The sequence below is a fragment of the Macaca thibetana genome, chromosome 7 (genome assembly GCF_024542745.1).
Source record: "Macaca thibetana thibetana isolate TM-01 chromosome 7, ASM2454274v1, whole genome shotgun sequence".
NCBI classification, from domain to species: Eukaryota; Metazoa; Chordata; class Mammalia; order Primates; family Cercopithecidae; genus Macaca; species Macaca thibetana.
The window spans coordinates 166,149,674-166,162,200 of record NC_065584.1 but is presented as its reverse complement, the minus strand read 5'-3'; the positions used below and the strand labels follow the sequence as shown (position 1 = coordinate 166,162,200).

The following is a 12,527-nucleotide window of genomic DNA, read 5'->3' as shown; positions in this document are numbered from 1 at the left end:
GGAAAAAGCCATCTTCATAACATAAAACTGCAAAGTGAAGCATCAAGTGCTGATGTAAAAGCTGAAGCAAGCTATCCAGAGGATCTGGCTAACATCATTGATGAAGGTGGCTGCAGTAAAAAACAGAGTTTCAATGTAGGCAAAAAAAGCCTTACATTAGAAGATGTCATCTAGGACTCTCATAGAGAAAAAAGTTAATGCCTGTCTTCAAAGCTTCAGAGAACGGAATGATTATCTTGTTAGTGGCTAATGCAGCCCATGCTCATTTACTGTTCTGAAAATCCTAGGTGATATGGTTTGGCTGTATCCCCACCCAAATCTCATCTCAAACTGTAGCTCCCATAATTCCCACATGTTGTGGGAGGGACCCAGTGGCAGATATTTGAATCATGGGGGTGGTTTTCCCCATACTGTTCTCGTGGTAGTGAATAAGTCTCACGAGATCTGATGGTTTTTTTAAGAGGTTTCCCCTTTAATTTAGCTCTTTTCTCTCTTGTCTGCCACCATGTGAGATGTGCCTTTCACCTTCCACCATGATTGTGAGGACCCCCCCAGCCATGTGGAACTTTGAGTCCATTAACCTCTTTTTCTTTATAAATCACCCAGTCTCAGGTATGTCTTATCAGCAGCATGAAAACAGAATAATACACTAGGTCCCTTAAGAATTATGCTAAATCTGCTTTTCCTGTGCTCCACAACTGGAACAAGAAAGCCTGGATGACAGCACATCTGTTTGCAGCTTTGTTCACTGACTATTTTAAGCCCACTGTTGAGACCTACTGCTTAGGAAAAAAAAGATTTATTTCAAATATTACTGTTTATTGACAATGCACCTAGTCACCCAAGAGCTCTGATGGAGAGGTACAAGGAGATTAATATTGTTTTCATGATTGCTAACATAAATATCCATTCTTCAGCCCATGGATCAAGAAGTAATTTCAACTTTCAAGTCTTATTATTTAAGAATTATTTATTTATTTATTTTTGAGACAGAGTCCCACTCTGTTGTCCAGGCTGGAGTGCAGTGGTGTGATCTTGGCTCACTGCAACCTCTGCCTCCCAGGTTCAAGCCATTCTCCTGCCAAAGTGCTGAGATTATAGGCATAAGCCATCACACCCAGCCAAGAAATACATTTTTAAGGCCATAGCTGCCAAAGATAGTGATTTCTCTGACAAATCTGGGTGAAGTAAATTGAAAACTTTCTGAAAAGGATTTGCCATTCTAGATGCCATTAAGAACATTTGTGATTCATGGGAGGAGTTCGAAATATCAACATTAATGAGAGTCTGGAAGAAACTGATTTCAATCCTTGTGGATGACTTTGAGGGGTTCAATATTTTAATGGAGGAGATAATTGCAGATGTCACGTACATAACAAGAAAACTAGAATTAAAAATGGAGCCTGAAGATGTGACAGAGTTGCTGCAGTCTTGAGGAGGAGTTGCTGCTTATGGATGAACAAGTAAAGTAGTTTCTGGAGGTGAAATCTACTCCTGGTGAAGATACTATGAACGTTGCTGAAATGACAACAAAGGATTTAGACTACTACATAAACTTATTTGACAAGGCAGCAGCAGGATTTGAGAGGATTGACTCCAATTTCGGAAGAAGTTCTACTGCGGGTGAAATGCTATCAAACATCATCACATGCTACAGAGAAATTTTTCATGTATGAAAATTGTCAGAATTAAAACAGAGTCACTAATGGTAAGAGAATTCTGATAAATAGAGCTGGGAAAGGCCATAAAGAGAAGGTTCTCACACTCCTATGCTTGATAACAAAAAGATTCTACAAAAACCACAGCCTTACACAAAGGTCATTACCACCTTATACAAAAAACACTTCTACAAGGTCATCTACCCAACAATTGTCTATACAACCTTGGATTGTATCACCTTGTTATTGATCTTTGTAACCAACGAAAATTATTTAAAAACAACTATGTAGTCCTAATCTTTTCCTTTAAAAACCTTTATCTTTCTTTACCTCCCTGAATACACACATAGTTTACTATGGCATGCATAGTCCCATTGCAATGCTCTATCCCCAAGTAAGTGTCTTTTCTTTTAGAGAGCCTCTTTCCATTTGTTATTTAGGGTGACATATACGGTGTCAAAAGTGGGATCTGAAAAAGATCACGCTTGGGAAGAATCAGTGATTCTTGGAACCAGTGTGTGGTACTCACTTCAGCCCTTTGAGTTCTCTGCTTCCATTGCTCACCTTTTCTGCCCTGGTGAGTTTTCTCTCAGGTTGAGTCTCTCTTCTTTTGGTAGAGGCTTTTTAAATATTATTTGGGATCTGGTTTAGATAAGGCCACCTTAATAAAAAAAAAAAAAAAAAAACATACATCATTATTGGGATGAAAAAAGACTTTTTGTCTTTTCTGATATGTCCTTTCTGGTATAAAGACAAATGTTTTTTTCCAGATTGAGTACTCTTGGTTTCCACAGAATTTACATTCTGTCTCTGAGGCATATCTTCTGGTGAATTTGCTTTTGGTCTAGCTTGCATACCCAGTTTAATATTTTGTATGATCTGTACACCTAGGTTAAAATGTTTGTGAACATTCTTATCTGGGTTTTTTTTTTTTTTTTTTTTGACTTTTCCCCTTACTTGTTTCTGAAAATCTTCTGAGAATAAAAATAAACACTCTGGATGGTGGGTGCAGGACAACTAATTAAAAGCCACAGGGCAATCACCATCATCTAAAACACTGGTCTAAATTCCTGATGTTCTCTGACACGATTTTTGGATTTTCCTCGCTCTTGAGAGATTAATAAGAAACAGAATAGGATTCACAAACATTAAGGCATGCCAGGTTTTCTGGGACTCCAGCCAGCTATATATTATGGCCTGTTCTTGTGTACATTTTCAAACTGATAGGCAAATTCCATCAAGGAAAATTCAGAGTTCAAACGGTCTTTATTCAAAAAACTTGCAACTATAGAGTTAAAATGGAGAGTCTTAACATGTTCTCTCTCTATTTTTTTCTACCTACTTTGAATTTGTTGACTTTTCCACTGGTGTTATGGCATTCAAGCAAAGATTTTTAAAAGTCTTTAAGAACTTTCAAATCAATGGTTTTGCAAATTTCAATAAGTTCCATGGTAACCAACAACCCTGATATATTTTAGAAATATAAAATAGGTTTGCCTAACAATTGTGTGCAATGATAAAATACTTAACTCACAAATTAATAATCTAAAGTAAAAAAAAAAGATAAATATTTCTAAAAATTAGGCTCTCAGATCAAACAAGTCAAAATCTTGAGCTCAGAGCAGTAACATAAGGTATATCTGTCCAGCATAAAAATTTTACTTTTTGGCTACACCAAGGCCAAAAGGAAAAAGCTGAGAAAAAGAGAAAAATAAACTGCTTAAATTCTTCCCTGTCCACATTTGTTAATGAAGTAAACCAGATCAGCAAATAGATTTGTTACTCGTTCGAGGCTACCTGGAGATTTTATTTTTCTTATACAATTCAGCCAATCCTAGATAAAATGTAAATATTGAAATTTTAACCTTGAACTCACTTGAAGCTAAAAAAAATAAGATGAAGGAAGTTTTTCACAATCAAACTGACATGGAAACTGTTTTACCCAAAATTTCGATCTTCAGCCTTCATTCGATTACCTATCAGGGCAAATAAAGTTTAGTAATGTGAACAAATCTCAATTTTGTTAGAAATATAATTTGGATCTAACTTTCTTTTATACATCAGTGAGTTGGCCAGGCACAGTGGCTCACACCTGTAATCCCAGCACTTTGGGAGGCCGAGCTGGGTGGATCACCTGATGTCGGGAGTTTGAGACCAGCTTGCCAATATGGTGAAACCCCAGCTCTACTAAAAATACAAAACTTAGCTGGGCGTGCTGGTGCGCGTCTGTAATCCCAGCTACTCCAGAGGCTGAGGCAGGAGAATCACTTGAACCTGGGAGACGGAGGTTGCAGTGAGCCGAGATTGTGCACTGCACGCCAGCCTGGGCAACAGAGCGAAACTCTATTTCAAAAATAATTAATTAATTAATTAAAAAAACAAAGCAAAAAAACAAACAACAAAACAGTGAGTGGTCATACTAGCTCATGACTAAAATACTAAAATGAAAGCTATAAGATTTTTATTTGAGCGTGTGTATGTTTAGATGTGTTATGGATATGTACATTTATAATGTTGTATTCTGTACTTACATAGTAAAATCTGATGTCGTTGGCCAGAAATCCTCTAAGAATAAATGAGTACTCATATAAAATATAATATGTATATAGCCATTAACCCAGATACCTTTTAGTTCACATGACTAAAGTAGATCTTTAGTAAATAAACTGGTTTTTAAGTTACTGATAAAATAAAAATAAAAATGTCTTCAAAATTGTCAGTATGCATTTTTGCTTAAGTTTACTGGTCAGTTTTATATTGTCTCTTCTAGATATTTTAAGGAATCTGGGTTTGACACAATGGTTACGAAACTATAAATCTAGCCTAAAACAGAATTATCTGTTTGTGTAATTTTTTGACAAATAAGACTTTAATATTGTCAGTTTAATGAAAACAGGTGAATATTCTGATACATTTTGCTGAATATTTACCAGCAAAATATCCACATATTTAACTTTAAGATTTTTACTGAAATACCTAACACAGGCTATTAAAATGATTAATAGGGAAATAACTTGAAATGGTGATGGGCTTTGTCTACTTTTCAGTTCTCACAAGTAGTCTAGGTAAACTTTATAAAAATTCAAGTAAATGTAAATCAAATAAATGCTTATAAATGAACCTTTTATGGTTTTCTTCTTTTTTACTTTTCTTTTAAATAAACTTTTTCTGTAATTGGAAACCTTAAAGTTACGTTATGTTAAATTAAATAATAGATACTCTGGTATCTATGCCTGGGCCATTTCCAAATAAAAAAAAATTTTAACTGAAACACATTGCCGAACATAAATATAAGCTTGTTCTTGGCTTCTTAAGTTTTATAGAAAGACTAAAGTATATGAGTCTATTAATATACAATAAAAATTATGTTATGCACAATCAGAAATGATAAGGGGAATACTACCACTGACCCCACAGAAATACAAACAACCATCAGAGAATATTATAAACACCTCTATGCACATAAACTAGAAAATCTGGAAGAAATGGATAAATTCCTAGACATATACACCCTCCCAAGACTCAACCAGGAAGAAATTGAATCTCTGAATACACCAATAACGAGTTCTGAAATTGAGGCAGTAATTAGCCTTTGAACCAAAAAAAGCCCAGGAGCAGCTGGATTCACAGCTAACTTCTACCAGAGGTACAAAGAAGAGCTGGTACTATACTGAAACTATTCCAAAAAATTAAAAAGGAGGGACTCATCTCTAACTCATTCTATGAGACCAGCATCATCCTGATACCAAAACCTGGCAGAAATAAAACAAAAAAAAGGAAACTTCATGCCAGTATCCTTGGTAAACATCAATGCAAAAATCCTCAACAAAATACTGACAAACTGAATCCAGCAGCACATCAAAAGTCTTATCTACCATGATAAAGTAGGCTTCATCCCCAGGATGTAAGGTTGGTTTAACATATGCAAATCAATAAGTGTGATTCATCACACAAACAGAACTAACGACAAAAACCACATGATTATCTCAATAGATGCAGAAAAAGCTTTCAATAAAATTCAATATCCCTGGTATTGAAGGAACATACCCCAAAATAGTAAGAGCCATATATGACAAACCCACAGCCAATATCATACTGAATGGGGAATACTGGAAGCATTCCCTTTTAAAACTGGCACAAGACAAGGATGTCCTCTCTCACCACTGCTGTTCAACATAGTATTGGAAGTTCTGGCCAGGGCAATCAGGCAAGAGAAAGAAATAAAAGGCATTCAAATAGGAATAAAGAAAGTCAAACTATCCCTGTTTGTAGATGACATGATCCTACATCTAGAAAACCCCATCGTCTCAGCCCAAAACCCTCTTAAGCTTATAATCAACTTCAACAAAGTCTCAGGATACAAAATCAATGTGCAAAAATTGCTAGCAATCCTATATACCAACAACAGTCAATCTGAGAGCCGAATCAAGAAGACAATTCCATTCACAATTGTCACAAAAAGAATAAAATACTTAGGAACACAGCTAACAAGGGAAGTGAAGGATCTCTACAAGGAGAACTACAAACCACTGCTCAAAAAATCAGAGATGACACAACAAATGGAAAAACATTCTATGCTCATGGGTAGGAAGAATCAATGTCATCAAAATGGCCATACTGCCTAAAGTAGCTTATAGATTCAATGTTATTCCCATTAAACTACCATTGACATTCTTCATAGAACTAGAAAAAAACTATTTTAAAATTCATATGAAACCAAAAAAGAGCCCAAATAACCAAGGCAATCCTAGGCAAAAAGAACAAAGTTGGAGGCATCACACTACCCAACTTCAAACTATACTACAAGGCTACAGTGACTAAAACAGCATGATACTGGTACAAAAACAGACACATGGACCAATGGAACAGAATAGAGAACCCAGAAATAAGACCACACACCTACAACTATCTGATCTTCAACAAACCTGACAAAAACAAGCAATGGGGGGTGCCCATTTAATAAATGATGCTGGGATAACTAACTGGCTAGCCGTATGTGGAAGATTGAAACTGGACCCCTTCCTCACATCACATACAAAAATTAAGATGGATTAAAGACTTAAATGTAAAACCCAAAACTATAAAAATCCTAGAAGAAAAATGAGGTAATATCATTCAGGACATTGGCATGGGCAAAGATTTCATGATGAAGATGCCAAAAGCAATTGCAACAAAAGTAAAAATTGACAAATGGGATCTAATTAAACTAAAAAGCTCTGCACAGCAAAAGAAACTATCAATAGAGTAAACAGACAACCTATGGAATGGGAAAAAAACTGCAAACTATGTATCCAAGAAAGGTCTAATATCCAGCATCTATAAGGAACTTAATCGAGAACTTACAAGAAAAAACAAACAGCCCCATTAAAAAGTGTGCAAAAGACATGAGCAGACACTTATCAAAAGAAGATATACATCAGGCCAACAATCATATAAAAAAAAAAAATCATGATCGTCCAGGCTTGGTGGCTCATACCTGTAATCCCAGCACTTTGGGAGGGTGAGGCAGGCAGATCCCTTGAGGTAAGGAGTTTGAAACCAGCCTGGTCAACGTAGTGAAACTCTGTCTCTATTAAAAATACAAAAAATAGCTGGGTAAGGTGGTGTGTGCCTGTAATCCCAGCTACAAGGGAGGCTAAGGCAGGTGAATCGCTTGAACCTGGCAGGCAGAGGTTGCAGTGAGCTGAGATCACACCACTGCACTCCAGCCTGGGCAACAAGAGTGAAATTCCATCTTAAAAAACAAAAAAAAGAAAGAAAGAAAGAAAGAAAAGAAAAAAATCAACATCACTGACCATTAGAGAAATGCAAATCAACACCACAATGAGATACCATCTCATACCAGTCAGAATGGTTATTACTAAAAAGTCAAAAAATAGCAGATGCTGGTGAGGTTGTAGAGAAAAGGGAATGCTTTTATACTGTTGGTGGGAGTGTAAATTAGTTCAACCATTGTAGAAGGCAGTGTGGCCATTCCTCAAAGACCTAAAGACAGAAATACTATTTGACCCAGAAATCCCATTACTGGGTACACTCAAAGGAATACAAATCATTCTATTATAAAGACACATGCACACGTATGTTCATTACAGCACTATTCACAATAGCAAAGACATGGAATCAACCTAAGTGCCCATCAGTGATAGACTGGATAAAGAAAAGTTGGTAAATACACACAATGGAATACTATGCAGCCATAAAAAGAATGAGATCATGTCCTCTGCAGGGACATGGGTGGAGCTGGAGGCCATTATCCTTAGCAAACTAATGCAGGAACAGAAAACCAAATACCACATGTTCTCACTTATAAGTGGGGGCTAAATTATGAGAACACATGGACACATAGAGGGGAATAACACACGCTTCTCAGAGGGTGGAAGGTGGGAGGAGGGAGAGGATCAGGAAGAATAACTAATGGATACTAGGCTTAATATCTGGGTGATGAAACAGTCTGTACAACAAACCCCCATGATACATGTTTACCTATGTAACAAACCTGCATATCCTGCACATGTACCCCTGAACTTAAAATAACAGTTAAAAAAATATGTTATGGGGAAACATATTTCTAAAACTTATAAAATAGTTCTGATCTCTAAAATACTGATATGTAACAGACAAATCAAGATTTCTTGCTTCCCAGGCTCTTGCTAAAAATTTAAGGTTGCTAAGAGTTAAAAATTCACATTAATATATTCAACTTTGTATTTAAAATATACCAAAAAAGTCAGATGTGTTTTTGATGAAAAAAATTATAAGAACAGTATGCAAATATGCTCTTTGTTGAGAAAGAAAGAATAATTTTGTCTAATTCAGAGGTTATTTGAAGATTGTTTTAAAATATGGATTTATGAAGGAAATAGAAATAAAATAAAATGGAACCAGCAAGTAGGAGAGAGAAATGTAAAGAAAAGTTATAAACATGAAAATGTGTTTTTGGTAAAAAACATGAAAAAGAAAAGAGAATAATTTTAAATAAGAAAGAATCTTGCATGGTAAATTTTGTCCTACAGTAAAGTAATTCATTATTTAAGATAGAGGAAGTATAGGAAAATGCAGAAAGCCCAAGTATGTCATCAGTGGTCTGAGTAGGTTGCAGTAAGTTTCATCAAAAATAATTTATAGAAGGAATTGTTTGTATGATCAAATTGGCTATAATTGGAAGGAAATTATTTAAAAGTAGTTCTAAAGATTGAAATTGGACCTTAAAAATGCATTAATCCAAAATGTTAAAATATGGTTCTCTGTGTAAAAACAAGATTTTCTTAAAGTATTGATTTGCTCTTAGTAGAATTGCAAGAGGTTTTGATTTTTAATTCTGAAACCCATTTATTTAATAGCCATCTTCTAAACTACAGACAGTTTCTATTTCATCCAGATATCTAATTAGTTTATCTAGTTTCAGGTTAGAAAATGCTGTGTTTTTTATTCAGAATGGTAACTTCATTTCTTGAGGTAAAATTTTCCTTTTTGAAACTTCTCAGACTTGTATGTTAGAAGTTCAACTTTTGCTATACCTCACCACATATGATTTGTAGGACATACATCATTGCCTTCTGCTCTTTCTTCGCTTGAAAAGGTGTATCATTTTGCTTGGCTCTGGTGATAACTCTCTCCTTCAACCTTTTTGTCAACTGCTGTAACTTGTGTGTGTGTGTGGAGACAAGGTCTTACTATGTTGCCAGAGCTGGTCTTGAACTCCTGGCCTCAAGTGATCCTCTGACCTCAGTGTTCCAGAATTCCAGGATTACAGGTGGGAAACACTGGGCCTGGCCAACTGCTGTAACATTTTCTTCAGTTTTAACTCCGTTGTTATGACCTGATGCTGACATTTTATTTTGGAGGTCTAGAAAAGCAATGTTTTCCTCCAATATAATTTGATTCCATACTCTTGGCTTTTCTTGATGTGTCTGAATTGTTCCATGAAACCAGGAAGCTTGTCATGCTATTACTAAGAGCCAAGAATTCTCCTGGTCAAGGTACTAGTTCTCTTGTTTACATTCCTCTATAAATAGCATACAGTCATAATCTGGGATATACCCTTCATGTGTCTGATTAATTTGAGTTCCAGGTTATCTAAATGGGCTTCACCTAAGGAGGAGCAATCACACTACAGGAGATTTTTCTTTACCTTTTTGGTAATTGGCCTTAAAATATATATATATATATTTTACATTATATGAAGATAATACCTCCATTGTCTTTATTAAGTTTTGATTATTTAGGAAAACTGGGCCTTAAAGAGGTTAAGATTTTAATATCCATGCAACTTTCTGTGCTGCTTTTGAGTCTTTTATCACTCTGAATAATGAATAACTTATTTTATAGTGACTGGTGATTCTGTTTTTTAAAATTATTTTTATTTGTTAAAATTTTTTGTAAAGACAGGATTTTGCTATGCTGCCCAGGCTGGTGTTGAACTTCTGGCCTCCTGCATTGACCTCCCAAAATATTGGGATTACAAGCATGAACCACCATGGGGGCTGGGGCCTGTGATTCTCTTTTGATCAACTGTTTTGAACCTTTTAATATCTTTGGCAGTTTTCCCCAGAATCAATATTCTAAATTATCTCTTTTTGACCTAAAATTAACTGGGATTTTCTGGGTGGGCCTCCAGAGAGCCTCAAAAAATGTCTCTCTATCTTGCAGAGATACTAAATGATTAGACTTAGGTAAATTGTATGGGAGGCATTGCCAAATGGTAAGTGATGCTGGATCTTCTTTCAGTTACAATTAGAGGTATGCTATTAATATAAAGTTTCAAAAATTATTTAATGTTATTAAAATCTGTTAATTTATCAAAAGCCATAATTTTATTGCTATGTTGAAGGTTTTCTAAAGCTGTATTTGTGTGGCTATCTTATTAAAGTGAGTATTCTAAGGATTATATAAAATTTATAAAAGATTATAAAAAATTTATAAAAGTCCTGATGTGACACTGTCAATCATGATTCTGGTTGTTATCGTAAAATACTGCAGTAGTATAAATAAATAAATTTCTTTGTCAACTGAGAGCTTTCATCAGATTTTAATCATGGCTATTCTAAGTTTTTGTCATCTGTAATTACTGTTGTGAATTCTTCTTTAAAAGTATTGCAATCAGCTATAGTCTAAAATTGCTTTTCATGGAAAACGCTCTAACAAGGGCTCTTGAACACAGATATCTGATAACTTTAAGATCAACGGACTCGGCCGGGCGCGGTGGCTCAAGCCTGTAATCCCAGCACTTTGGGAGGCCGAGACGGGCGGATCACGAGGTCAGGAGATCGAGACCATCCTGGCCAACACGGTGAAACCCCGTCTCTACTAAAAAATACAAAAAACTAGCCGGGCGCGGTGGCGGGCGCCTGTAGTCCCAACTACTCGGGAGGCTGAGGCAGGAGAATGGCGTGAACCCGGGAGGCGGAGCTTGCAGTGAGCTGAGATCCGGCCACTGCACTCCAGCCTGGGCGGCAGAGCGAGACTCCGTCTCAAAAAAAAAAAAAAAAAAAAAGATCAACGGACTCAATCAAAATTTCCAGAGCCCTAATTAAAAAACCAGTGGGTTCATAAAACTGCTAATTAACATCAAGCAAAACAAAACAAAATCATGAAACTAAGCAATTGATAAAAATAATGTTCTTACGACTCTTACTTAAAACCTTATTGGTTCTTTACTTAAATGTTTTCCAGATTTCAGGAAATTTTATCTCATAAGCTATCTATAGTTTATAACAATTTGGTAACGCATACAAAAATAGAAGCAACGGCTTCTTCTCCCTACTTGATTCTTCCAAAATTCAGAAATTATTCATGAGTATTTTTATTCACATAAGTTCAATAAAAATACATTCTCTCTTGGGGATTTGGGGCGGACCTCAGCTAGGCTCCGCTCGCGGGTCCTGCAGCCTCTGGCCTCACTAGTGCAGCCCGGTGCTGCCCTCGTGAGGCGCGGCTGCGTGTGCGCTGGTCCGGCCTGGAGGAAGCGCCCCTTTGGTCTCCCGGGGTTTAGCGCGACTGCCCGCAGCCGGAAATCCCTCATGGACCTGCGCCGGGCCAGATGGCGCTGCGGGCGGACGCCCCCGCGGGTGAGTGGCTTTCCCGCTGAGGGCGGGCCCGCGTGGCCCCCGCACCCGCTTCCAGTCCCGCGAGCAGCCGGGTTTCGTGCCCTCAGGTGGCTGTGGTTAACAAGTCGCGAACTTGTGGGAATTCGTCCATCAGGGTTTACCTGGTGTGCTCGACGTTTTTCAAGTGAGAGGTAAGAGTGTTTAAAGAGGGTTGGAGAACATGTCTTGGACAACTGCAAATCAAATGACTGGAAAATTGAGAGCTTAACAGCTGAATTTGTGAACTTAGAGTTCCTCCGTTTAATAAATGTAGGCTTGATTTCAATTTCAAATCTCCCCAAGCTGCCTAAATTGAAAAAGTTTGTACTCAGTGAAAATAGAATCTTTGGAGGTCTGAATATGTTTGCAGAAAAACTTCCAAATCTCACACATCTAAACTTAAGTGGAAATAAACTGAAAGATATCAGCACCTTGGAACCTTTGAAAAAGTTACAATGGCTAGAAAGGAGAAGATGAGAAAGACGAGGAGGATGAGGATGGTGAAGAAGAGGAGTTGGATGAAGAGGAAGATGAAGAAGATGTAGAAGGGGATGATGACAAAGATGAAGTCAGTGAGGAGGAAGAAGAATTTGGACTTGATGAAGATGAAGATGGATGAGGATGAAGAGGAGGAAGAAAGTGGAAAATGTGAAAAGAGGAAAGAGGAAGATAGAAACAGATGATGAAGAAGATGGTTAAGACCCCAGACCACCAGCAGAAACAGAACTGTTCAGTATTGTTTGGACTACTCATGGATTTGGTAGCTGTTTAAAAAAAAAAAAAA

At 36.8% G+C, this 12,527-nt stretch overlaps 1 protein-coding gene across 1 annotated transcript in view; it reads left to right on the top strand.

Moving 5' to 3' along the window:
• Window positions 1-12,527, top strand: part of LOC126959323 (uncharacterized) — a 16,604-nt gene extending 4,077 nt beyond the window's left edge. The window contains 4 exon segments of the mRNA XM_050798199.1: window positions 11,442-11,888; window positions 11,922-12,207; window positions 12,209-12,355; window positions 12,357-12,527. Of these exon segments, the coding sequence (XP_050654156.1) occupies window positions 11,442-11,888; window positions 11,922-12,207; window positions 12,209-12,355; window positions 12,357-12,426 (950 nt within the window). The 3' untranslated portion in view covers window positions 12,427-12,527.